General features: G+C 31.2%; 5 protein-coding genes across 6 annotated transcripts; 3 read left to right on the top strand and 2 right to left on the bottom strand.

Moving 5' to 3' along the window:
* The first annotated feature begins 1,245 nt into the window (after positions 1-1,245).
* LOC128389450 (palmitoyltransferase ZDHHC18-like) lies at positions 1,246-5,607 on the top strand. 2 transcript variants are annotated; one of them, XM_053349047.1, is made up of 7 exons: positions 1,246-1,416; positions 1,897-2,846; positions 2,968-3,128; positions 3,298-3,435; positions 3,508-3,645; positions 3,752-4,013; positions 5,056-5,607. In XM_053349047.1, exons 2-7 carry the CDS (start codon positions 1,939-1,941, stop codon positions 5,168-5,170), a joined length of 1,722 nt encoding a protein of 573 aa, XP_053205022.1. In that variant the 5' UTR covers positions 1,246-1,416; positions 1,897-1,938; the 3' UTR covers positions 5,171-5,607. The 2 variants fall into 2 exon arrangements, with proteins under 2 accessions (XP_053205022.1, XP_053205021.1); XM_053349046.1 differs by lacking the exon at positions 1,246-1,416 and having other exon boundaries at positions 1,624-2,846.
* LOC128389446 (uncharacterized) lies at positions 5,330-8,369 on the bottom strand. Its single transcript, XM_053349042.1, has 3 exons — positions 7,951-8,369; positions 7,216-7,809; positions 5,330-7,148 (listed from the first exon to the last, which is right to left on the bottom strand). Exons 1-3 carry the CDS (start codon positions 8,238-8,240, stop codon positions 5,621-5,623), a joined length of 2,412 nt encoding a protein of 803 aa, XP_053205017.1. The 5' UTR covers positions 8,241-8,369; the 3' UTR covers positions 5,330-5,620.
* Position 8,370: 1 nt separating this feature from the next.
* On the top strand, positions 8,371-10,151 carry LOC128389456 (uncharacterized). The gene is made up of 4 exons (XM_053349055.1): positions 8,371-9,274; positions 9,345-9,452; positions 9,515-9,730; positions 9,831-10,151. The coding sequence occupies exons 1-4, from the start codon at positions 9,193-9,195 to the stop codon at positions 10,115-10,117; spliced, it is 693 nt and encodes a 230-aa protein (XP_053205030.1). The 5' UTR covers positions 8,371-9,192; the 3' UTR covers positions 10,118-10,151.
* A 6,616-nt stretch (positions 10,152-16,767) lies between these two features.
* On the top strand, positions 16,768-19,692 carry LOC128389367 (uncharacterized). The gene is made up of 3 exons (XM_053348932.1): positions 16,768-17,371; positions 17,461-17,962; positions 19,390-19,692. Exons 1-3 carry the CDS (start codon positions 17,089-17,091, stop codon positions 19,547-19,549), a joined length of 945 nt encoding a protein of 314 aa, XP_053204907.1. The 5' UTR covers positions 16,768-17,088; the 3' UTR covers positions 19,550-19,692.
* A 61-nt stretch (positions 19,693-19,753) lies between these two features.
* Positions 19,754-21,973, bottom strand: LOC128389366 (innexin inx2-like). Its single transcript, XM_053348931.1, has one exon. It carries the CDS (start codon positions 21,557-21,559, stop codon positions 20,135-20,137), a length of 1,425 nt encoding a protein of 474 aa, XP_053204906.1. The 5' UTR covers positions 21,560-21,973; the 3' UTR covers positions 19,754-20,134.
* Positions 21,974-27,251: the final 5,278 nt, after the last annotated feature.

The following is a 27,251-nucleotide window of genomic DNA, read 5'->3' as shown; positions in this document are numbered from 1 at the left end:
AATCCATGAATTCAGTGGAAAAGTTATACAATCTGAGTTTGTGATACTGAATTTCTACATGGAATCAACAGAAAACTCAATTTCGCTTCGAGTTTTCACTTTTTGCTTTTTTCTATTTTCTTTCAAATTTTGCGCCATAAACAGAAAAAAAAATTTCTTCTCTTTTAATAACATAAACATGGAAAAGTAAATGTTTCCAATTGTATAAGATTAATTGTCTTTTTCTAATTTAATTCTAATTGTTATTGTTGTTGTTTAATTAACATGTCGTTCGTTAATTCTACTCGGATTGTTATCGATTGTGATTATTCTAAACAATTTTGTGAATTATTCTTTAAACAATTTGATAAATCTCGACACACAATTGACCGATTTTTTCACTCACAAGCAACTCTACTTTGGGATGGAAACACTTTCAATGGATGTGAATCAATTGCTAGTTTTTTGAAGAAATTACCAACAACCAATTCATCGTTTACTTCAATTGATGGTCAACCTATTGCAGATTTACCTTTTTTCAATGGACAACAAATGATTCTGATTAATTGTATGGGAAAGATCACGTTTAGTGAAAGGAAACATGTCAACTTTACATCTTCGTTCACTTTGATTGCTGAAGATGCTGGTGGAGAAAAGAAATGGAAAATATTACAACAAACATTGAGAACATTTTAAACCAATAATTATCCAAATCAAATGCATCGTACATAATTAAAGACCTTTTCATTTCTTATTTTCCACAACTTGGAGACAATTGACAACAGTCCAACAAAAACAGAATCGACCAAAATTAAATCGATTCCTTGATGCGTCTCTTTGTATTTTGTACAATCTCAACAAAAATCATGTAAATTTCCCAAATAGAACCCAAATAACAATTTCTCTTACAATTGTAATAAACGAAATTTCAAATTTTCTACTCATCACAAAAATCGGTTCATCGATACAATTAAACCAACGCCATCTACTTGACCTGAACTCGAATTGGATTTAACTTTGAAAACAAAAATCGAACTTGTAATTAACCAAAAAAACACCGAAAATGAAACGAGAGAAAACCTGAGATCGAAAAAAAGTCTAACCAATTAATTGAGTTGAAAGTGTCACCCGAATCAAAGACTAATCGAAATACAGAAAAAGAGACTAAAGGCTAAAAGAGAGAAAAGAAAGAAACGAGGTGACAAATAAAAGAAAGAAAAGAAAGAGAATTCAGGCTTGGTCTTATTACCTTTAGAATCCAAATTGAGGCAACTCATCGTCTTCATCTTCATCTTCATGTAGAACAAGAGAGTTGATGTTGTTTATGTTTTTCCAAATTCCATGAAAACTGAAAATTTACTTCAATTGGCGATAATTATGTTTCCATGAATAAGATAAAACTCTAATCAATTAAAGGATGGAAAATACTCTCACCAAGTAAGAATGTTTTTTAATTATTCTACCCAATTTTTCATCTCTTTCTCTCTAAATTCTGGTTTATCTTTTTCTCTCCCTTTTCTATGTTTTTTTCTCTCTCTTTCTCCTCTCCCTTTGCGTCTCTCTCTCTCTCTCCATTTTCCTCTCTTTCTCTTTCTCTTTTTCTTCATCTCTCTCTCTCTCTCTCTCTCCATTTTTACCTTACATTGATTGTTGTTGATTCTAAATTTCTCCTTTCAATTTTCTATTAATTGTGTACAATCCTTTGTCTCTTTCTCTTTGCTCATACTAATCAACAATTACTCATTTTCTCCCATTTTTGTTGAACATTGAAAGAGATTTAAGTTTCCTTTATCAATAGAATAGAATATTACTTGTGTTCTTTTCTGTTTCTTTGAAATTCTTTTTTTTTCTTTTCTCTTATGGTTCATAATTACTACTAAGTTATAATGTGTTTTCTTTTGGTCTCACGTTGCACAGATTTTAAGGTGAAAAACGCCCTAAAATTGATTGGGGTTTACCATGGACATTGCCAATGATAATTGCGGAACTGTGATAGATAAGGAACATCGAAACCACCGATCCCATAGTGGTAATCGACCAGCCCAATATAGTAGCCATTATCGCAGCCATTTAATTGGGCCTTTTGGTTCTTACGCTCATCCTTATCCCTCGCCAACTTATCCGTGTACCTCATCTTATTCACATTCAACTGGTCATACTGTTGGTGTTGGTCCTGGTGTCGGTGGTGGTGGTGATGGTATAAGTGGTATCGGTGCATGTGTTAATCAAGTAGCCGGTGGTGGGCATCATCATTCACACCATCATTCGTCTTCTCATTCATCTTCAATTAATCCCGGTGGTGGACCAGCTACCGTTTTTTTTGCATTAAATTCATTAAGAGATCCACATAAATCATCTTCTTCATACAATTATCCTCATCAATTACATTACCTTCATCCACAAGAATTTCATCATCAACTTTCTAATCCGGGACAAATTCCAACTCATTCCTCTTATGGTCCGAACAGGTATCAGCAATCATCAACCTCACAACAGTCAACAAATCAACAACAATCCTCTCATCACCATAATCATTCACATAATTATTCATCTCGGGTTTGCTCAGGTGGAGGTGGAAGTGGTAGCGGTGTAAGAGATACAACAACCAATTATCCAACCATTTCATCAGGTTCCATTGGACTTCATTCAGCACAATTTTCTCGTGACTACGAAGATCGTAAAATGAGAGAGAGTATTTCTAGTTATGATAAGAAAAGTGGACATAAAAGGAAAAAAAGATGGCAGATATTTCCAGGACGTAATAGATTTTTCTGTGATGGTAAAATTATGATGGCCAAAGAGATGGGAATCTTTTTTTTTACCATTTTAGTTCTCGTGTCAACATGTACTCTTTTCTTTGTCTTCGAGTGAGTTTCCCATAGAATTTGAGTGAAAAACAATTACCACTCAAAAGCAAAACACCAAAACATCATCATCATCATCTTAATCTAATATAATATTTTATTTCTCTCTCCCTTATACCTTTAGCTGCCCTTTTTTAGCACGAGAAGTTAGTCCAGTCATTCCAGTAGTTGGTGGATTATTATTTATATTTGTCTTATCAACTTTATTAAGAACCAGTTTCTCCGATCCTGGTGTTATTCCCAGAGCCTCACCTGAAGAAGCTGCTTACATAGAGAAACAAATAGGTAACAATTTAAAGATAATCAATATTCATCGTAAATCAATTACCCCAATTTAACCTATTTACCAATATCACTTTTATCAGATTCTTCATATAAATATATACCCTAAATCTTATGTATTTACAATATATGCTAATGTTTTATTAATACTTTTTCTTTTGTCCATTTCCAGAGCAACCCAATCGTCCACCTCCTCGGACAAAAGAAGTCAGTATAAATAATCAAATCATCAAGCTGAAATATTGTTTCACTTGTAAGATTTTTCGACCGCCTAGAGCATCTCATTGTAGTTTATGTGACAATTGTGTTGGTAAGTGTTTCTCAACTTTCAAATAATTTAATATTGATTATTAATTGGCAATTTGTTTAATTCTTTTAACAGAACGTTTTGATCACCACTGTCCATGGGTCGGTAATTGTGTTGGTAAAAGAAATTATCGATATTTTTACATGTTCATAGTATCTCTGGCATCTCTTATAGTTTTTGTTTTCGCTTGTGTCATAGTCCATATCATTTTATGTAAGTATCTTTATCCTAAATAGATTGTCTAATTCAATAGAAAACTAAACTTAAGTGACAAAATGATCAACTAATTGTTAACTTTTTTCCCTTCTCTTATAATCAGTGGCTAAGAATGACAATTTCTTGGAAGCTGTGAAAAAATCTCCATTTAGTGTCTATGAAGGTGTAGTTTGCTTCCTGTCGGTTTGGTCGATTCTTGGTCTTGCCGGTTTCCATACTTATCTGGCCAGTTCCAATCAAACGACAAATGAAGATATTAAAGGCTCGTTTTCATACAAAAAAGGTTCTGGTATCAAAAACCCTTACTCAAAAGGCGGAATTATCGCTAATTGTTGTGATGTGATTTGTGGGCCTGTTATGCCCAGGTGAGTTTATCGAAGACAAAAATGAAGGAAAAATAATAGTTAACTTGATAAATTGAACAACAACAACAAAAAGATGATGATGATGACAATATATTACTTGTTTTTCATTCATCAGGTTGATGACCATTTTGTTGATATTAAAACTTGTTGTTTTAATAGATCAACTTTTTATCCCAATTTGATACAATATCATTAACCAGATAATAGAAGCCAAATTTTTTCTCTCTCTCTCTCCGTATCAATGATAACTGTACATTGATAATGAATCTTATTGGTAAACATGACACATCAATCTTGTTTATTTGATTGTTTCTCTCTATCATTTAAGCATCAATAATCAGTTTCACCTCTTAACTAACTTGTCTGCGGTCTGTTGAGTTCAATTAAATAGCATTTGTGTTGTACACTCGAAAAGAAAGAAACAAGTTGAAAAGTTATCCAGAACTTTTGAAGAAAAAAAAAAGAGAGAAAGAGCCAAAAAAAGATAATTCAAATGTGCGACTTTAATTTTGTTACAATTTTCCATCTTATATGAATAATTTGACTTCTATTATCTGATATTCTATTATTAATAGCCATGTTTATTTAGATAGAAACAATTTAATTATTCTTTGTCATTTTAAATTGTCAAATTTGTTCCAAAAGTAATCAGCAAATTTACAGTTGAAAGAAATTGATTATCGGTTTGGCGTTTTGGCTGTTAAACACATTCACTAAATAGAGCGAGCGAATTGTATTGAAAAGTGTTTTCACTAATTCTTGTTACTTTACATCCTTTTTCATCCTTACATGTCATCCTCCTCATCATCATCATCCTTCTTATCTTTATTATTATCATGATTCTCTTTCTTTCTCTCTCTCAAAAAGATGATATTCCACAATAATTATCATCTCTTTTTGGTACATCATCATCATCTTTTTATTTGTATTTCTTTTTCAATCAAGTTTCTCATGTTTACCCGAAGCATAAATTAACTTGCGACTTTAATTTTAATATATTATTAATTTATTTTCTTCCTTCTTTCTTTTTCTCATTATTTAGCCTTATTGCTCGTCGAGCCTATTTAGATGAATACGATGAATCGGGAGATAAAAACACATCACCACCTCCACTGCCTCAGTCTGAGACCACGAAAAGTAAAAGCTCGAATGTATAAAATTTGTTGGAATGATTATCGTTCTTATTAAGGAAATATCATCACTTTTTTCATTAATTATCTACTTCTCATTATCATCATCATCATCATCTTCATAAATCTTCACTTTTTTTTGCTCTCCTTTCGTTATATCGAAAAAAATTTTTTGTCTAAAACAAATCAACATTTTAGCTTGAAATTTGTGTTTGATACAATATTGAAGATGAATTTAGAAAAATGAGAAATCAATTTATATATATTATAAATATTAACTAACACAAGCAATCAACTCTTTCTACATTGATAGTAACCAATATTTCAATGAGCAATTAAAATCTTCATAATTGTATTTAACACAAATTCACGCTGATTATTATTACATTGTATGTTATCATAATCATGGACAAATTGATTGGTCATTACATTGTGAAAATTGTTTCACAATTTAAGGCATAAAAGTTATTGCAATTATTAGAAAAAGTGATTTCGCACAAAAATTAAGGTGAAAAAGAGAGTAATCAATAAGTTATATTGGTTAATTGTTAAATTGGACGCTCCGGCGATTCGGCATCTTAATTGATCCATTCGGCTTGGTTTACCTCGATCCACATTCTCATATTCTGATTCTAAATTTTGTCCGTCGACATAAGTAACCGGGTCGCTATATGGATACTCGTATCCTTGTCGACATTCACACTTGTATCCACCGGATTCGTATTTACGTCCAAACATTGGGACACATCGAGTTGATTCTCGGTCACATTTATGTGTTCCCTCGAAGGCATTTGCCGGATTACCGGTACTATCACATTGATTTATGTCTAATTGTAGGAGATCCATGTGAACCGAGACGATTCCTTTAAAGATTAATTTGTTTCTTAAATTGTTCCAACCAAAAAAAGGTGAACTGTAAGTGATTAGCCAACGCTTATGGAAACCATTACAATCGTAATAAGGTGTAGACCAGTATCCGTGATTCAATTCGGCTGCTTGATAATTTAATGGATATTGATCGTACTTGATTGTATTTAATCCAGATGAATTGTAACGAATGTTAATTTTTGTTGTATAAGTTTGAAGTTGATCAGTTATTCCGGTCCAACGTTTCTGAAGATAAGTAAATGCTTCACTTTTAACATAATCTGGTTCTGGTCCTGAGGAACGAGTCTTTTTACTCGCCAAATCGGCTACATAAAAGGTACGTTGTTCACGTCGAGGTCGCCAAGCATAAGGTGCGAAATAAGTGTGATTACTGTTGAATTGATTACGATCAAAAAATACACCAGCTCCAAGTAGTTTAAGATCACCGGTCACCAAGCTTAGTACTTCACCGACAATTTGATCAACGGTTAAAGATTTATCGGGAACTCGGAATTCGGCATAGGAAACTGTTGGATCGACGACTTGTAAGAAAGCGGAGATGAAATTTGCCAATCGAAGGGCCATTCGAGCTTGATTTTCAAATTGTATCTCTTTACCATGAGCAACATCTCCAGGTAATTGTAATCGATAAGGTGCCGTTCGTTGGTAAAATTCACAGTTTTCTGGTGTCACATTATGTCGGACAAATTTGGTGAAAGAGTTTGGATCCAAACGTTCAGTTGAATTTTTACCGAGACCAGTTAGAGTTTTCAATGTTCCAAGTAAAATTTTAGCATAAAAAGAGTCCATAACCTCAGCGTTTTGAGTTCGAACCGCCATGTAACCAATTTTATCGCATGAAAATCCTTTCTTATATTCTGTATTGGTCGCTCTTTCGATAATCTCCCCTAGATATGGTGTTCGAACATTTTTTGGCAATCTAAACCCGGACCGGCATCGACATTGATATCCACCTCGACGAAAACCATAACCATGAATTGGCTCACATTCGGTTGTTTCATTTCTACAACGAGATGTACCAGCGAAAGCATTTGGCCTTGGATTACCTTCACCAATCGGGCATTGATTAATATCTAATCGTTCAAAATCAATTTCCATCACTGAAACAGCAACATATCTGAGAGCGAAAACAAAGACCGATTAGTTTAATTGATTACTAACATTAAGGAAAAAATTATTCTTACCTTGCATATTCAATGTGCCTCCAACCGGTGTGTCTTGGGTTTAGATCAACGATTGGAGATGTGGCCGATGCGACCCATTTATTTGATCGTTCACAATCAAAATAGGGTTGAGCCCAAGCAACGGGACCAGGATTATCAGAGGCATGAGGTGGCCCATGGAAGGTGAAAGTTTCATTGAATCCATTGGCATGAAAGATTTTAACAATATATGTTGTCTTAGAGTCATGATGTTCAGTATTATCAGGTAACCAAAGATTGTACCATTTGTTAATTTTGTAATGTTCGTGAGTATAATTGTTACTTTGAGAGTTTATTTTAATTGCACCCAAATCACTTGCTTCAACTGTATTGAGAGTTGAGGTTCCTGAAAGGTGATAAGGATCATTGAAATCGTCAACACGAAACGCGCGAGGACCAAAAAGTGGCATTGTCTTATTAAAGAATCCTTTATAAGACGGAGTAAAGGCTCGATCAGGAGCATAATAAACGGAACTGGCATTAATGAATCGATTGGCAGCAACATCGGCGATTGATGATAAAAAATAGTACATAAAACCAGGTTCAACATCATCATTGGCTTTTTGAAGGATGAAACTAAAAAGAAACGGAAAAATAAAGCCAAGAGAAATTCAATTTGTTATTATTAGAAATTGACCATTGAAAATGTATCGATTGGCCAACATTTAACAATATGTTGGTTGTGATTAACTGTTTTGATTGTTTTAATTGTCTTACCTGTAAAAGAAAGCGCGGCTTAAGGCCATATTATGAACATGTAAGAGATTAGTGCGATTGGGGAAAACTGGATCAGTTCCGAGCCATTTAATGTTAGGCACATGGGTGACAGTTGAATTTGGCAGGAACAGGTCATTAATATCGACTATTTTACAATTATCTTTATTTACTCTAGTAATTTGTTCATTGATAACATCAAAATAATCACGAGATTGCCAATCAAATTGACAGTTTACCAAAACGATGGAGATCAACAGATAAGATAGAACAACATAAGATAAATTGTTCATCTTCACGAATTTACGATAACTTAATGAAAACAAATGAATTATGATGATGGCAACAATTAGACGAACAAATAAAATCTTAATCAAACGAGATAAACTATCGGTAATTAAGCAATTTGTTTACATTTTAAGAAACCAACACCCATGGAAATAAACAAAACTTCAATGAAAACTTTCAAAACATTTTGGTTAACCTAACAACCCAAAAGAGCGCGAAATTCAAACTTGAATTTTTTTTCGATTTCAAGTTGAAAAAAACAAGAATTTATCATGATCGTGATGAATTTAGAGCTGAGAGGAGAGAGAAAAGTTATTTATTTGTATCTTCTCCTCCTTTCGATTACAAATTAATATTAATTAACTTGTTCAATCAATATTTAGGATGGAAAGTTAATCAGAAATATTTACAACCATTGAGAGAAATCAGTTGATTATTCTGTTAGTATTTCTTTTTAAATTGTAATAGTTTCATTTTCTCTTAATCAAAATTGAATTTTAAATTGAAAAGTGATTCAACGAAGGATATTAATGGTCTATAGAATAAATTGGGTTTTTCCCCTATTTTTTTCCTCACCAATTCGTTGGACAATTGGGACAATATTATGATCGATTTGTTCGAGGCAAATGCTCAGAAATTTTGAACGATTTACCAATGAATTTATTTCGCATTTAAGATTAAGATGAAGTTAAAAGGGTTATCACCTTGGAGAATATAAATCTAAATGAAGGATTAAAGCAAATAGTTTAATATCTTCAAGGTAAATGGTCAATTCGAAGAGACCAAATCAAGTTTGGCCGAAGATCATTTAGATCGTTTAAATAGTGTTTTTCTAAACTTAGTGGTCAGTTTGTTTCTTTACTCAAATCGACTGATTGTTTTTCTTAATTTCCGTCCAAAGATTTGATCGTTTCAACCAAATATCTGGACAATTTATTGATTGTTTTCGGTGTAATTATGTTGGTTTATATCAGAAAACGAGGAATCGTCAATCTAATCCTTATCATCTCATTGTTAATTCAGTGTCTCTGTCAACCAGGTATGTATATATTTATTTATTTCTCTTTGATTGTTAAAATCTAATTGTAAATTTCTTATTTTCTTGTTAGCAATTAAATCAAATAAAACTAAACGAAGGGGTAACAAACGTAAATCAAACGAAAAGGTAACAATTAGCTCAACTTTCGAGCTGAATATGAAGAAAGCTTCACTCACAGGTAAGTTAAGACAACGAAATAGTTTGTTTTGATTTATTGTGACAGTTAATTTCTTTTATTAGATTTTATTCATTTCGCAAACGATATAATTAGTGGTGCAATTGTTCCCGAAACTAGTGATGTGAATGGTAAAACATATGATCTTAATTGGTCATCTGATCAAATCGGAACATCGATGAAAAAATCTGATGGTCAAGAAATATCACTTAATCTTGTCGTTCTCGATAAATATGCTTCATTAATCCGTTCATTTGGTGGACCTAAACACAAATTTCCAGGTAATTATCTCATTTCTCTCTCACTCTCTCATATTCACTATTATTACTAAACTATCAATTTCTCTCTCTCTTTCTCTATCATCTTGTTAATTCTCAAAAGTGAAATCACAAGTTCTTAAATCCACCAGACACACCCAACGCCCAGTCCTTCAAACAATTATCGATTTCATTGAAGAGCAAACCACTCAACATTATTCTCGTGACATCGGTCAATTTATGGTCAACCAAGCGGCTAAATTTACAGAGCTCTACGTCTCATCCAGTGCTAAGATGCTTTCATCTGGACTCTTGACCATTGCATCTTGGCTTGAAAAGAAAGAATCTAAAGAAACAAAAGAATCAAAAATCAAATTTAAACCATCAAAAAGACCAAAACAATTAATTTAACAAATTCTATCAATAAATAATCTTCAACATCTTCCACTTTTCATTCATCATTTTCAACAAACTTTCAAAGATTTATCAATGAATCTAATTGACTATATTTCTCTTCGTGTTCAAAATTAAGATGAAGTTAAAAGGATTATCAACTTGGAAGACCATTAATCTAAATTAAGGATTAAATCAAAAAGTTTAAGATCTTAAAGGTAAATGGTCAGTTCGAAGAGATCAAATCAATTTTTCTCCAACAATCTAGACCATTAAAATAGTATTTTTCCAGAGTTATTGGTCAGTTTATATTTTCCGTAATTTCAGTCCGTTGATTTGACCTATTCAATTACTCATCTCGACGATTGATTGATTATCGATCTAGTAATGAATCAATATTTTTTTCTCGACTTTTCTTTTCAATTTACGCGCCAAAAATGGAAAGAAATTAATTTAACTTTGAAACAAAGATTTGAGATAATAAATCAATTATTTTATTCAATATTCTACTTATTATCGAAGTAGAGACCAACAGAATTTTAATACAAATCTCTTGTAGTGAGAATTAAATTTCTTTAGAGATTAAATTAATAAAAGAAAAGAAAAAGAATGAAAAAGCAACACTTCTAATCGCTAGATGGAGTCACCATATCGATAAATTAACAATTTAGGTTAATAATTAAAAGAAAATAGTATCTCATTAATCTCAATGTAAAACCTAATTGTAAAGCAGAAGAAATTAAAAACCTAACAATTAACACGAGTTCTAAAGTCTTTGACTGGCAACAAGATTGGAATAAAAAAGTTTCTCTGTGAAAATCAAATCTCAAACTGAGATTCTCTTAATGACTGATACAATATCTTTTCCAACTAATCTTCAATCAACAATTGTCAAGTTTAATCACTCGAGTTACACAATCAGATATGAAGACAACATCTTCACAATGATTGAATCAATTTCTCAGTCTGAATCATCATCTTTTCCTCCTTATCCCCACCGCCGATATGTGAATAAGATTGATAGACACAAGGAGAAGGAAAAAAAAAACTTAGATGAAAATGTTTGATTTCTTTTTATCTTCTCTTAATTAATCCTAATCAATTTACCTGTTAAATCATTTATTTGATCAACTAATGGTCTCAATAAACTCTTGATAACTATCAAGTTTAATATTCAAGTTTTCAGGTTATTCAAGAAAACTGAACAACGTCCATCATCATGAAAACGATGACAAAGTCAGAATATAAAAAAGAAACCACTTTCCAAGTCGTATTGATCACCAGTCTCAATTAAATTGAGTGAAATTAAGTTAATCACATGAAAAGAAACGGCTAAATTGTAAAATTAAGCCCGCAAGGTGAAAGCTTATAATTGAAATTGAATCAGGAAAAGACAAAATAATATTACCACTAATCACAATGATAGAATCATGATTATTATCAAGACTTATTGTTAAATATTAAAGTGAAAACTTAAATTGTTTCACTTAATCACGATGTCTTCATTTTCTTGGTTGATTTTGTTTAACTATTTGATTAACTTTTCTTCCCGTTTCTGTGTCACTCGATTTTCACTTCACTCTGATTAATCAAGGTTTCCATCGTTATATAATCATCATCATCATCATCATAATCATGAATGATTACAATCAAATCAAAGCAAACAAGTAGCTAAGTATTAAGAAAGTTAGTTAACTAAATTAATATTAATTGAATGTGAATTCGTAACTTTTAGTTTTCGTTGTTTGTTAATCAAGTGAAAAGAAGCTGAGAAGATGAAAATTAAAATTAAATGACAGATCAATGTAATCGTTGATTGCTAATCAAACTGTAAACAACAATTTATATTAAAAGTTAAACCAGTTAAACGAGTTTAATTGACAGTGAAAATGTTGATCATGTTAATCAAAAATTGATCATTTTAAATGAATCAATTTTCTCAATCAAATCTCTGATTCCTTCACTTTTCTTGTTAATCAATTGTCTTTAATGGTAATGTTTAGTTTTAATCTTGATCATCATGTCTAATTGTGTTTAACCAGTTAATTGTTGCTTCTCAATTGTTGCTAATCATCATCAACTCTAACCCAATGGTTAGTAAACCTTGAAAATAGAAAGTTTTTCTTTTCTGATAATTGATTAATTGTTAACCAGAATAATACGAACTAAATTAAAAGTGCAAGGAACACAAATGAAAATCTCCTTAAGGCAACAATTAATAAAACACAACAACAATTTAAAATGAAAATCAAATTGTTTAACATTATTAAGATATTTAATTCTTACATCATTCTCGTGTAATGATAATAATCACAATTTAGAATCATAATCATCATAATCAACGTCAATGAATGTTAAATAAATTCAAGGTTCTAACTGAATTTAATCAACAATCAACTACTTGAGAGAATGAGAAATCTTAATCAAGAAGCTTGAAGAAAAAAACTTTTTCAACTAATCAAAAATGAACCTCGAAAAATTAAACACAATCAACTAATTACAGTTTAACTGTGATTTATTAAATTGTTTGACAGTCACAATTGTCGATAACCTAAATCCAATCACGATAATCACAATCAAGAAAAATTTTCATACACAATTTATTAATTACATTCAATTTTTCCCTATCATCTTTAACAATCAACTAACACAAACAACACAAGTAAATTGATTGATTTAACCAGCAATTTAAATGGTAAAAGTTTTAACCAACAATTAACCTTGAATCAATCAATTCAGAGAGAGAGAGAAAAGTTTTTACAATCAAATTGAATAATCAAAAAAGGTAATTTTTAAATGAATTGTAACAAAACAACAATTTATCGTTGAAACAATTAAGACAAATCATTGATTTTAAATTGATTAGCAAAACAAAATCACTTTTACAGATTCAACAATTTGATTAACAATCAAATTAAAGTAGACAAAAAAAAGTTAACAAAACTTTCAACACCAATTAAAAAACTTTGAAAACAATTGAAACAATTTAATTGTAGTAAATTTATCTTGACTGATCAATGGATATTTAGTTAATGAGTTTAATTACAAGTTAATTATGATTCGGGAACAATTAAAAAGATTAACTTAATTGTCGTGTTATTGATTAACAAAGATGGAAAGTTTTTCCAACTTTTTATCTGTCAAATTGATCTTCATTTAATATTACGTATCAATTGTAATCAGTTACAATTTAACAGTTAATCAAATTTAATCATCAACAATTAAGTTAATGTGAGAAAAAAACAAAAATCTCCCACAAAAAGAAACCTAAATGATTAATAAAAAGAAAGTGAAAACAAATGGAAACAATTAAATTAAATTAAATTAAAAGAAGAAAAGAAATTAAAATCTAATGAAAACCCGAAATTGATTAAACTTTTATGAAACTTTTTTTCGTAAATTAATCAATCGAGATTCTGAAAATATGGAAGCAATTTGATTCAGATAATTAATGAAGCCAACAATCAGTTAATTGTTGGAAATTGTCGTTGGTTAATAAACTTTAACCACTTTGGAAATGGTAACAAACCTTAAGACAGAAAAAGTCAATGAATTGGCTTTGTGTCTTTTCCTAATCAAGATAAACATTGGAAAATGAGGTCAACATCCAGTGTCAAAGGTCGCGAAGACGATGATTGTCATCATCTTCATCCTAAACTCCATTGATTTAGTGTTCAAATTTTTACTTGATTGTGGAAGAAAAAAAAAATATAAATATCAAAACAAAGACACAGTCAGAGCCACAAATTAATGTCGCCTTCCCAGGAAATGAGCCTTTGACCTCTTAGGGTCAAGTTGACATATTTTTTTGTTAACTTTAAAATGTTGATCGTTTTTTTTTAGCCTATGGTAATTTACTGGCTATTAAATATTCACAGCTTATGTCCTGTGTCTGGTTTTCATTTGAATAGTTAATTAAAATCAATTAACTTGATTGTTGAGAATAAAAAATAAAAGCTAACCATGGATTTGTAGTAATTAATATATAATAAATTGTAGTAAGTTAATCCTTCAAATTAACTGGATTAGCGATTAAGATTTTCATTGGATATTCAATTTATCATCTGAATTGACTTACATACAACTTGTCAATCAATTGGACAAAACTACCAATTAACTTACTATCATGATACTGACCATTGATGTTGACCATCAGTAGTGACCATTGTTTTTAATCAGTTGTGTATGTTGGTTGATTGTTATTCTGGGAAACAAAAAAATCCTTTCAACAATTAAATCGTATAATGAAACAATCATGTAAACAAAGACCAACAGTTGGGTTACCTGAGAGGCTGAAAAAAACAAAGACTTGAGGTTAACCAACCAACTAACTGACCACTGGTCAAGTTTTATTTGTTGTATGGACAAAGAAACCATTTTTGTTTATATGATTGTAGTTTTGAAAAAAAAAGGTTTGGTCAAACTTTTCAAGGGCAAGGTCACAATCAAGTCCAATTGGTAACAATCAAATCTTTTATTGTTATTAACCAACTATTGGGACACAAGTTGATCAGATTGTTAATCAAATCAACTGATTGAAAAGTAATCAACAGAAAATGAGCAAAAAAAGTTCTTATAATCATTTCCTTTTGGAAATCTTGTTTTCTAATCAACAGAAAGTTAAGAAAAAATTTTTTCCATAGGAAAAGTAAACCAATATGGCGACTCAAGATGCTTATTTTTCATCAATAAACTGACCAATGGTGTGGCCCATGTGTTATTCATTACTATTAGTTGTAGTTGTAGTTTTGACCATTGAAAAAAAAGAAACTGGTTTAGTTTAAATTGTTGGAGGAAAACAGAGATGACCAATAACAATCAAGTGTCCAGCCGTCAGTTACAATAACAGAAACTTGTTTATCAAGTTGACCATTCAAATATTGACCATTATTGATTCATCAGCTATTAAGCTGAGATACGTTTCTTGATTAAATTGTTACCTAATCATTTGGCTTTTAAATTGTTGTTAACTTTGGTTATTAACAATTTTCTGGTCAAGAGTTAAAACTTTTTGTTTGTTACCAATTTTTTTCAGGTTAAGGTTTTGAAACCATTTCTGTTGATTATTATTATTGTTACAATTTAATTCCAATAAAAGTTACAATCAACAATATTCACTTTGATAATAATTATTATCGTAGTGTTGATTTTCAATTAAACTAGATTGCAATGAATTAACTAACAATCAACAATGATCACTGTTAATGTTATGGGATAAAAGGTCAACAGGAAAAATTATCAACTTTTTTTTGTGTAACCAAGTTGTTGGTACTTCTTACAATTAACTTAATTTTCTTGTTGCCTCTTTTGATTATTACTATTTTTTCATATATATATGATGATTATTGAAATTGCAATTGAATAATAGTATTAATAAATAGGCTCTTTGATTGGTAACAATCAATGGATTTCATTGTGTGAATGTGAGTTGATTACAATTTAAATCAACATTGAAAGGAAGGAGGGAAAATAAATTTTCTGAGAAATCGTTACAATAGCAAATACAATAAAAATAAATTGACCCTGGTCCGAGTTGATTGTTGATTACAATCAACTGATGATGATGATGATGATGATAATGGAAACAGTTTAAAGCTATTAGATTTATAATATCATGGTGATAACTGAATTTCCTGATTCTCTCATTTTCAACTGGACTTTTTTTTTGTTTATTATTTTTAATCTTAGCTGATTGTTGTTGTTTTTGTTGTTTGTTGATTGTTAATCTTAAATCAACTCATCTTAACACCATAAAAATATAATAATATCACTTGATTGATATTTAACCAGTGTAATTACGAGATAATTTAAAGGTAGATAAGGTAATCAACGAACCAAATCAATAATAACAAATTATTTCCTTACAACAATCAACAACAAAATGACAACAGGTTAAGATAATTAAAGACAAGGGTTAAAAAGTGATGATTTTGATGATGATGATAAAGGATGATAATGATATAGTTAAAACAAATAGAAGGATAAATAATACAATGGGAAGAGAATTTCAATCTTTTGAAAGAGAGAAAAAATTCTGATTCTATTTCTTATTGGTGATGAGTGAAATCGTTTCATGGTGATTGAATTCATGGATAATAACATGAAGATCTGGAAAATTAAATGAACCAAGTAAATGAGCATCTTGTTGATTTTTGTCACAATGAGTCTGAATTCATTGAACGAAAGGTAGAGAGAGAGAGAGAGAGAAATTACAAATTTTCACCCTGATTGTAACCAATGGAAAGGAACTGAGTTTATTTTTGGAATAAAAAGCAAGTTCAACATATTCAGGTGGAGGTGGAGGAGGTGGTGTTAGTGGTGAAGGTAATGAAAGGAGGGAAATCGTTGATGGTAATGATGATGATGTTGGTGGTGGGGGTCGGGCTCAGATGATGGAATAGGGAGAATAACAATTCCAACCTCCCTGAACTTGTCAGACTGGACGATTTACTTGTTGATCACGGAGGCAAAAAAGTAGAGAGAGAGAGAGAGAGAGAGATGAGTAAAGAAAGAGAAAATTTCAAGAATCAAGGTGAGATGATGATGATGATGATTATAAGACGAGAGAAGATAAAAAAGCGACTTTATGTTGACCGGTCATTTACCTTGTGTATAAATAAGGAAGTTTAGTTTACGCTATTGACGATTATAATTTAACTGATGATGAAGAGGAAGATGAAGATGATGATAAAGATGATCTTCAACTAACCTGTCAGCTTAGTTTTTTTCTTGAAATAAACTCACTGGTGTAACTTGAATCTTATTGTTCATTTCATTTACTCTCATTTGATATTTTACCTTCCATGATATAATCTGGTTACTTGTTAAGATCTTAAAGTTTACCTGAGAGATAAAAAGAGTGAATTAGAAAAAAAAGTAAAAAAAAGACACTAGTTAACTAATTGTCTTTGTAATTGTTGTTTTTTACCTTTAATTAGTTTGTTATTTTCTCATTTATTTCAACAATCAGTGTCAATCACAATTTAAGAATGAGATTTTTATCTCTAAATTGTCTTCTTATTTTCTTATGTTCCATTGCTGTTTGTAATGGTGGTAAATCTAATCCAACCAATGGAACCTCATCAACCACAACAACCACAACATCGACCACAGTTAAATCAACATATACAACTCGAGATTTAATTCGTGACCTTATAACATCTTTGACCTCCGATGGCTCATCAAACTCAACAACATCCAATTCCAGTTCACTTAAACCCTTTCAACGGGACGTTAAAGCATCAACTTCAACCGTCTCATTGTTAAGCTATGGTAAGTGTTTAATTGTCTCTGTTGATCTTTCAAATTAAATCGATAAGATCATTGGACTAATCCAAGAATATGACCTTGTTATTGTCCAGGTAACTTGGCGATTTTAGGTGCCGTTGTATTGGGTGGCCTTGCTTACGTTGCACCAACATTTATTCCTGAATATCGTCGACGTGCTGGTCCAATGCCTCCCATGCATCCAGTTTATCCTCATCGTTTCTTTGACAGTTTATCAGATTTTTCTGCAGACATGATACCTTATATTGAGAATGAAATTCAACAGCAAGGTCACTTTTACAAGCGCAATAAACGAGCCATTTCAACCTCCTCCTCCTCTCCTTCAAATACTGGAATAATGGGAATCACCGGCGGTGGAGAGGAAACCAAAGAGCGACTCGATTTACTCAACATATTATCTAAACGATTCACGGCCGTTTCGGAATCGGTAATGGTCTGGGTTGAACGAACCCTCGATAATCTGCCCAACCTACCGCGACTCGAGGCTCAATCCTGTATGAAAAGATGTATCTGTGAGGCTCATAGTCAGCCCAAAAAATATGGACTCACTGGCCTGGTATTACAATTATTTTTCCCGTAAGTATTTATATCAACCTGAAACAATCAACTCACAAAGTAATTACAATGTTTTTGTTTGAGTGTGAGAAAATTTTTTAATCAATTGAGTTACAACATTTACATTTACTTACACACATTCAGATTGAAAAAAGGCAACAATTTAACAATTGGTTAACTTAACAATCAAAAGTAATCAAAGTTAAACAGGTTACTCAGACCATTTCCGATTATCATGATTAGAGCTCAATGTTGTTACAAGGTTTTTTTTTCTTGTGTTGTAGTTGAAAAACTTTGGTTGATTATCATGAGAAAAAAAGTTCTGAAGGAAAAAAAAATTCCCGCTGAGCTGAAATTTACTTTTCCATGATGATGATAATCATGGTGATAAGATAACAACAACAACAACAACAACAACAATACTTAAGAATGAAAAGTTTTGTATCTTACCCAATTCAAAGTTGAAATCATCATCATGATGATAGAGATTTTCGGTTCTGATATCTCATGAATCTCAATCTCTGAATCATAAAAATCAAACTCGAAACTTTATCTCTAACCCTGAACACGAATCGACCCTGAAATTTGAATTGAATTCATTTTCTCCCATTTTCTTAAGTCTTACAAGGTGAAAATTAGAAGAGAAAAAAAAAAAAAGTATTCTAAAAGTTTCTCTCCATCCTCATCATCATCATCCTAGTCTTCATCATCTTCATCATCAATGATTAATAATCATCAAGTTTAATTCTGATTCTGAAAAAAAGGTTATTGCCATGATGATGAATCGATTATAATTTTTGAAATATCATTTCAATTTGTTAAAACACCAAAATACCCTGAGGATATTTATCTCATGAAAAAAAAGGGAAACTTGATTCAGAATGATGATCATGATAAACAGGTAAGATTCCTGAGTCTCTTTGATTTACCAGGTAAAAGAGAAGATGAAAAAAAAAATAAAAGTTCTAAGTTCAACTTCCTGGAGAAATGAATTTGGCCCGGAGAAAAGTGATCAAGATAAACTAATATTATCACCGCATAGCAATTAACATTTCATGAAAAGTGATTAACTGATAAACTGTAAAACCGAAACACTAATCATTTTAATCAACAATCAAGTGACATTTCAAATCACATTTCCGATTCATGTGTAACAATTTAATAATAAATATACCAAAGGTCAGTTCGTTGGGGGTCAAGCTCAGAGGTTTAATTAATACAAATAATCATATATATCATTTCCGCTTTTTGTTTATATCTGGTCAACCAATTAGATCACAATTAAGATTATCAATCAATAAATTTATCCGAATGTTGATCAGTTGATATTGACAATTACAAGCAGCTCTTGAGTCTACGAGACTCGAGAGCCTGATTATCTCAAACGCAATCAATTTCTGTAATTTACTAATTGTTGACCTGTTTCTCTCTCGATCTTTTAATTGTAGACCTTATGTTGAAAGCGATACTCCCTCCAAGATCATTTCGAAATATCAACTGGCCGCTCGTTATGGACGCACCGAGAACGCAAATTGTGGACAACAATATGACGATTGTATAATTAATTTCCTCGATATTGTTAAATCTGTAACCAATTTGCTTCTGTAAATCAATTAATCATTTACTTAGGTGCCAATATTTTTGTATTATCTTTGAAATCCAACCCACCAAAATCAACAATTAACACAAAAATCAAATGTAGATTATCACAATTAATTAACTTATGATAACAATTTAAATTCTCATTCAAATCTCATGTACCCTTGATATCATTTTTTTGGTTTTCATGTAACTTTTTCATTACCACAATAATTTAATTTAATTGTAATACTTTTTTTTTTAATTCAAAAATTCATTTGTTCAATCAACACACTTTCAAATTGCTGATTTAACTTTCTTGTCAATTAACAAATTATTTGGCAGGTAAATTATTAATAATACACACAAATATAATTAACTTGCTCTTTTTTTGTTTTCTATCATTGGAGACAATTTATTAATCAAAAGAGAGAGAGAGATAGCGTCAGAGAGATAGAGATAGAGAGTAAGAGATGGAAAAAGGGAGAGGGAAAAAATAGAGTGGGAAAGATAGAGAAAGAGAGAGAGAGAGGGAGGGAGAATTAGAGAAAAAAATTGATGATGATGATGAAGTTGATGTGTTTGATGATGTTGATGGTGGCATGTTGATCAGAACTAATCCCAATTCTCATGGAGTGGCTCAGAACTTCCTGTATTCATTTGATTTCCAGCATTCATTATATTGTTATATGCTGATGGCCAGTCCACTGATTGACCGTAGGGTGGATCCCTTGTTGTGCCAACAGTGAATCCAGGTAAAGGTGGATTGGTAAAGCCAACTTCTATTCCCTTCTTGTGACTTGATTTGTGTTTACTGTGCTTGGTTGCAGCAGGTTGGCTATTTTGTGCAGCATTTTGGGCTGCTTGGACCCCGTTGTACATTTTAGAGATGGCCGAGATGTAAATGGGTTTACCATTGGTGTCAAAATGTTGTTTCATCACTTCATCAATGAGATCACGGAAATGAGATGGTTTCATGTTATTGGCCACAAAATTAAGGATAAACCAGTTACCACATCGAGAGGTTAGTCTTTCCAAAAATTTTGTATCAGTAGATGGGGCAATAGCCCTTAGCCGCCATAACCTAAGCCTGGGGCATACAATTAAAAGTAACCGGTATACCAGGTAAAGTCCGGTCATGATGAGAAGGAAAAGAAACCAGAACCAAAGGATTACGTAGATCTTTTCGTTGACAATGTTTAGAGGAAGGAAACAGAGAACATCATGAACTTCAATGGTACCCGAGTAACCATACTTGTGGAATGAGCATTTGGTTAAACGAGGAAAAGTTCGGACCAGTGGATCATGACGATTATCCTCTTCCATATGGGAATAGGCCATCCACTCGATGCCCAATGAAAAGAAGTATCCACCAAGAAATAAATTGGTGAACCATATTTGGAAAATAAGATGAATAAAATAAATAATTTCACAGAAAATGAAAAAATAGAAATACTCATTGCTAATAAGCAGAGTGTCAGCTAGATCTTGAGCTAATCGGAGTCGATCATATTCTGACATTTCTTTTATATGGCGAATTCGAAGTTCAGTGATAAGTGCACGAAGGCGTTTAGCTTCTTTAGCTTTCCACAAATATTTGGGAACGTAAAACATAATCGCTTGTAACATTAGCACAAAATAAACCCATTGGTAGTATTTGTGGTAGTTTTTCTTCTCCCCTTGGCTTGAGATTAAAGGCTTAACTCCAGGATAAGCTGAGTCCGTAGAGGATGAAGGTGAGGTAACAGAGAAAGTTGATTCAAGCCAACAATAATGTTGTAAAAGTGCTGGTGTGATGTCCGATTTACCACCCATACACTCAATGGGATCACCAAAATATTGTCTCATTGTAACAAACATGGTTCCCACCATAAGTATATAAACAGTCACCATTGAGTGAAGGCGAAATATGATGTTGTCAACCTTGACTGCATCCGATTTGAAATCAAAAAGGGATGAGAAGGCAGTTAAGGCACGTATTTGTTTTAAATATTCCATGGCCGATGATGATGATGCTCGTGAATAATTTGCTTTCATCATTTAACGTCACATATTGAAATAAAGTAGGAAAAACAAAACACTAGAACGGTGGATGAACACATTGGAATCAAGAATAAGATAAAACGGAGAAGAGAAGAGATAAAAAGAAGAAAAAAGAGAATAGAAGGAAAAATAAAAAGATAAAAGAAGAAAACTCAGGTAAATGTTTTTCTTTTCTTTGTGTGTTCACTTAGGTTGGAAATTGATTAAAACCAAAAGGAATAAAAAATAATATAACATATACAAAAAAAATAGAAAATAATAAAAGAAAATAAAATAAAATAGTAAAAAAATGTAAATTAATTTAACTCTACATCTAGAGAGAAATGAGGACAACGATGACGGAGACCAAAAAAATAATCAACTTGTAACTGATGTTCACCACACTTACAACTAAACTATTCAACTACTCAAGTAACTTGCATCCAAATAACTCTAACCCAAAGAAGAGAAGTTGAAATGAGAGCCATCTCTTGGTGGAAAGAGTAACTCGGGTGAAAGAGACCAAAAGAAAACAAAGAAACAAAGGAAAAGAAGAGAGAGAGAGAGAGAAAGAGAGAGAATGAGGACAAAAGAAAGAAAAGAGAGAGAGAGAGAGAGAGAGATGAAGATGAAGATGAGAAATAAGATGTTTAGATGTAAGAAGAAGGTAAAAGAAACATGAATAACCTGTTTGACTGGTTCGTCAGGTAAGAAAGTATGAAGATGGAGATGAAGATGAGGAAAAAAAAGAGTAACTTTGGTAGAAAAAAAAAGAAAGAGAAAAAAAGTTCGACAGAAAAAAAGACACAGGAAAAGAAAGAGAGAAAGAAAAGTAAAATATGTTGCCTTGTTTGACTGGTTTGCTTTTTCACTAAAACAGGAAAGAGAGAGAGAGAGAGAGAGAGAGAGTTTCTCTCTCTCTTACTACCTGGCGCACCAGGTAGCCTGTTGGAGAGAGAGATTGAAATTCTTCCCTACCTACAAGGAAGCGCCTTTCCAGCGGTCTATATGAGAGAGAGCGAGAGATGCAAAAAGACAGAGAATCGAGTGCGAAAAGCGAAAGAAAAGAAAGAGAAGAAGAAAAATGTTTGAAAGTCTTTGATTCTTTGTCAGTTGATTTCTTTTTTTTTCTTCTTCATCAGTTTCCAAAGCTAAGAGACTTGAGTTCTTTCATCATCTTCACCAGGTAAGGTAAGAAGTGGGAGGAGTGTTAAAGGCCAATAAGATGTAAAGAGAAAGAGAAGATAAAAAAATTCAAAAAAGAGAGAGAAAGAGAAAGAGAAGATGAAAAGTAAGACATTTTCTTCAAGATAATTTATTTGAGGCTCAGGTAAGAAAGAGAAAAAGAAAGAGAAGATAAGAAAAAAGAGAGAGAAAAAATAACCAAACAAAACGAAATAAACGAAATGCATAAAAAAAGCAAAGTATTTTCTCTTACCTGTTTTGTAGAAAATTGTAATTACTTTTCAATTGCAAGTCTCTCTCTCTCTCTCTCTTTCTCTCATCTTCTCTTTCTTTTCCTCTTATTTACCTGTAGATTTGAAGAAAGAATCTTTTGGAAAAAAGAAGAAAAAAAAATTCTTATTCTATGAAAGGTAAAAAAAAACGTTCCTTTTAACATGAACATGATGATCCACCAGAACCGCCTCAAGATAAACCCTAGAGATGATTAAGATCATCTTCTTAAAGCTTAAAGATTCATGGTCATCATCAGAATTATAGATGATTAAAATCAATCCAATTCCAAGGGTAAACAATTAACAGTTGATTAGTTTAATTTTCTCATTGAAAAGTAAATCACAATTAACTTTAATTTCCAATGGCTTGAAACAGATAAACTTATTATATATTTAACTTCACCTTAATTCTTGATTGCTACTGTTTAATTATCATGATAATCTAATTATTATATTAGTTAATTGTTGCCTTGATTAACTATGAAACTATTACCAGGATTTAGATTTTAGTTAAAACTTGTCTTTTTTTATCATTATCATTATCATCCGATTTACCTGAACAAGTTATTTAAGTTGATTTACCTTGATTGCTATTCATTTGATTAAATTGCTTCTAATAACTTGTTTGATTAGTTAGTTGATTAGTTGGTTAAATATCTCAATTCAATTATTACACTTAACTGTCAATTGGATAAATTGTTTTCCTTTTTTTTCCTTCTTTTTTTTTTAAATTGTCTAATTGTAATTGTAATTGTAATCGTAATTGTAATTACAATTTGTTTCCTTTCTTACCGTTAATTGTGTTTAGTGGTAACATTATTTTTCCTTAATCGTTGATACACCAATTAACCATTTTAATTGTAATTATAATGATAATGATGATGATGATGATGATGATTACCAATTATCAATCAATTTAGGTTACTCTAAATTGTTAATTGTATTGCTATTTCTGGTCACATCTTTGGTAATAATAATAATGATAATGATAATGATAATTAGTTGATCGTATTTACCTGTTAATTGTTGACAACTTGTTGATTGTTAATTGTCAAACTGTTTATATATATTATAACCTACCACCTTATCCCCCCTCCCTGTGCTAATCAACATCATCAATTTGTCTTCCTTGTCTTCAATCAACTTTTAATATGAAAATATTGTAAACTAATTACAACTAAATTGTAATCTCATATATGTAGTGGGTGTTGATTAATGTTGATTACATTCATAGAGCATTCAACTCATTAAATTAACCTTGAAGAATTGATTTAAATCTCTTCCCCTATCATCATAATCATAATCATCATCACCATCGTCATCGTCATCATCATCATCATCATCTCTCTCTCTCTCATCATTTCCTTAATCAAATAATTACAATCAATTTAAGTTCTAATCATGATGATGACGATAAGAAAAAAAAGATGATGCAAAAATGACTAAGCATTACAATTGAATTGGTTAAATTCAAGTTGATTTAGTTGATTGTTAAGGGTTAAAGGGAAGGATTTACCTGTTACCTGGACTTTTCCCCCAATTTGATGACTCACTTTGTTTTCTATCATTTTCAACCTGATTCCTTAACTACTACTACTACAACTATATATTGCATTGATCAACAGGTAATCATGATGATAATAATAAATAGCAACAATTATAATAATCAGGTAAACAAAGGTTCATATAAATGTAAGATTCAGTGAGAGTACAAACTTGTTGATATCACAACAGGTAACTTGATTTACTTTAAGTACAATCATCATTATGATTAACGTCAAGTTGAGTAATAAATGTAAATTGGAAAAGGTAAAAAAAAAGTTTACAATTTGAAGATGAAGATGAGGATGAGGATGAAGATGAAGATGATGGAGACTACCTGTAAGAAAAAAGGTATAACAATCAATTCAGTTATTATTTGCAAAGGAAACAATAAAATCTAATCAACAGAGAGGTTGAGAAACATTTAACAAGTAAATAAACAATCAACCGGATCTAAGGCTATTTAAATAGTCTGATGATTAAGATGATGATGATGATGATGATGATAAGCTATCATCTTTACGGTATGATAATTATGATAGGAAAATATAATAAGACTAATAATTTATGAAGAAGAGAAAAAAAAAGTTTCTTTCCAAGGTAAATATTCATATTGATCAGGTAGAGAGAAAAGTTTATTATAAACAATCAGTGAAATGGTGAAAACAATTAAATCAACCATGAACAATTTATTACTTCATCAATCGATTTACAACAATCAAGAGAGAGAGAGAGAGAGAGAGGAAAAATTGATTGGTTAAATCTTAAGGGTTAATTGTAATTAATAGGAAATCAAACCTCTTACTGTGATTTACCAATCTATTTAAATTGTTGATATTAAATCATGATAATCAGAAATTATTATCCCGGAAATTGAAGGTGTATCTTGGTTAAAACCCTTTTCCCGCCTCCATCTTAACGTCACTATTATTAATTTAATCACCTCATGTTGATTACTATGAATTAAATTTCATTGATTGTGATTAAATTTCAATTTTCAACTGTTAACGTATTTTTCCCAATCAGTTTAATTGTATTAATGTCAATTAATTGATGATGAGAAAGTTTCAAAAAACTTTCCTGTTTCACGTTCCCAATCTGAACAACAATTAAGAGGTAATATAGTAATCACAATTATTACAATTGACTAAACAATTTAACACTAGTTGATTGTTGAATGTGTTAATTTTGTCTGATTATATTGATTGTTAATAATAATAACAAACGTTTCGTATCTTTTAAGGTAATGGGAATTGTAACAATTAACTAATTTTCTATTAATTTCTCACAATATCTTCTTCTTGATTAATAATAATACAAAAAGTACAATGTGAATATTAGATTACAATTTTAATTCACTATTAAACTGTTAATTGTTAATCATTAACCTTAAATGGAAATTCCCATGGATGATAAATATCAAATTGAAGACGGAAATTAAGAAAGAGACTTGAGATGATAAAGAAAGAAAAGAAAGAGAAAAAGAAAGAGATTAATCAAATATATTTAGCAGAGAGAGAGAGAAAAATAAATTGTAACATTAATAACAAGTTGATTAGTTAATCATGACACTCTATTATCTTATCATCCCGTTAATAAAAAACAATCAGTGATAACAATTAACTAGTTAACAAACCAATTAATGGATTAATGAAACGCCATCTTGTGTTACAATTAACTAATTAGGATAACAATTAATGATGATGATGTAATCTAATCAATGGTAAACTACACAATTGAATTTCTAATTCAATTGTAAAGTAAAAGTGAAAAATTAAATTAATATAATTTATATAAATCGAAATGATTATCATCTGAATAAGAAACGTTTTCTACAATTATCATTATCATTATCATCCTGATGATGAGGATGATGAGGATGATGATGATCATCATCATTACTCACTCCAAGGTCAATATTAAGATCCGCTCCTTATGACGGTCAAATTAAATTACTCGCCATAACCGTGAGGTTCAAGTCGATATCTTAATTGGATCCGTGTTTTAATATACTAAACATATAACATCCTGGTTACACGTCCATCGGTAGCCTGAGTTTAGGTCGGATCGCTGATGATGATGATGATGGCCGGAAGAGAGAGACGGAAAATTTCACTCTCAATTCTCTTTCTTTTTGCTTTTTATCATCTTCCAATACATTTTATCTCTTTCTTTTCTTTTTATGCCCTGGAGCAATCAATCTCTGAGTATTACATTGAACACACCCTGTAACTTGTAGCATCTCAATTTGCTTATTACATATGAAAACTGGACCGGAACTTGTTGATAAGAATGATAATGATAATTACCATTGGATTAGAGGGATTCGTTTACCTGGTTAACGATGAGAGAGAAAGAGAGAGAGAGAGATGAATTATAATGATAATAATTTACTAGTAATTCTAGTGGAAAGGTAACAATTTAGGTTACAAAGTTTTGACAATTTTCAACTAAATTGTTGCGACAATTTAAATGAAACTTTATCCGGATGTTGTTTATATGAGTGTCTTTGGGTTGGACTTTTAATTTTTGTCTTCCAACAATTAAACATTTATATTCATCATTATTATCACCTCTCTCTCTCTCTCTCTCTCTCTCTCTCTCTCTCTCTCTTCATTTCTTTTCTCTTTCTCTTTCATGTTTACCTTTAGAATTGAAATGATCATTTGAAAAAAAGACGATTCTTTCCAGAAATTGACAATTAAACCCAC

This window comes from Panonychus citri, unplaced genomic scaffold, assembly GCF_014898815.1.
Source record: "Panonychus citri isolate SS breed McGregor unplaced genomic scaffold, ASM1489881v1 Contig00108, whole genome shotgun sequence".
Taxonomy (NCBI): Eukaryota; Metazoa; Arthropoda; class Arachnida; order Trombidiformes; family Tetranychidae; genus Panonychus; species Panonychus citri.
The sequence above is the reverse complement of the archived record's forward strand: the minus strand, read 5'-3'. Positions and strand labels throughout refer to the sequence as shown.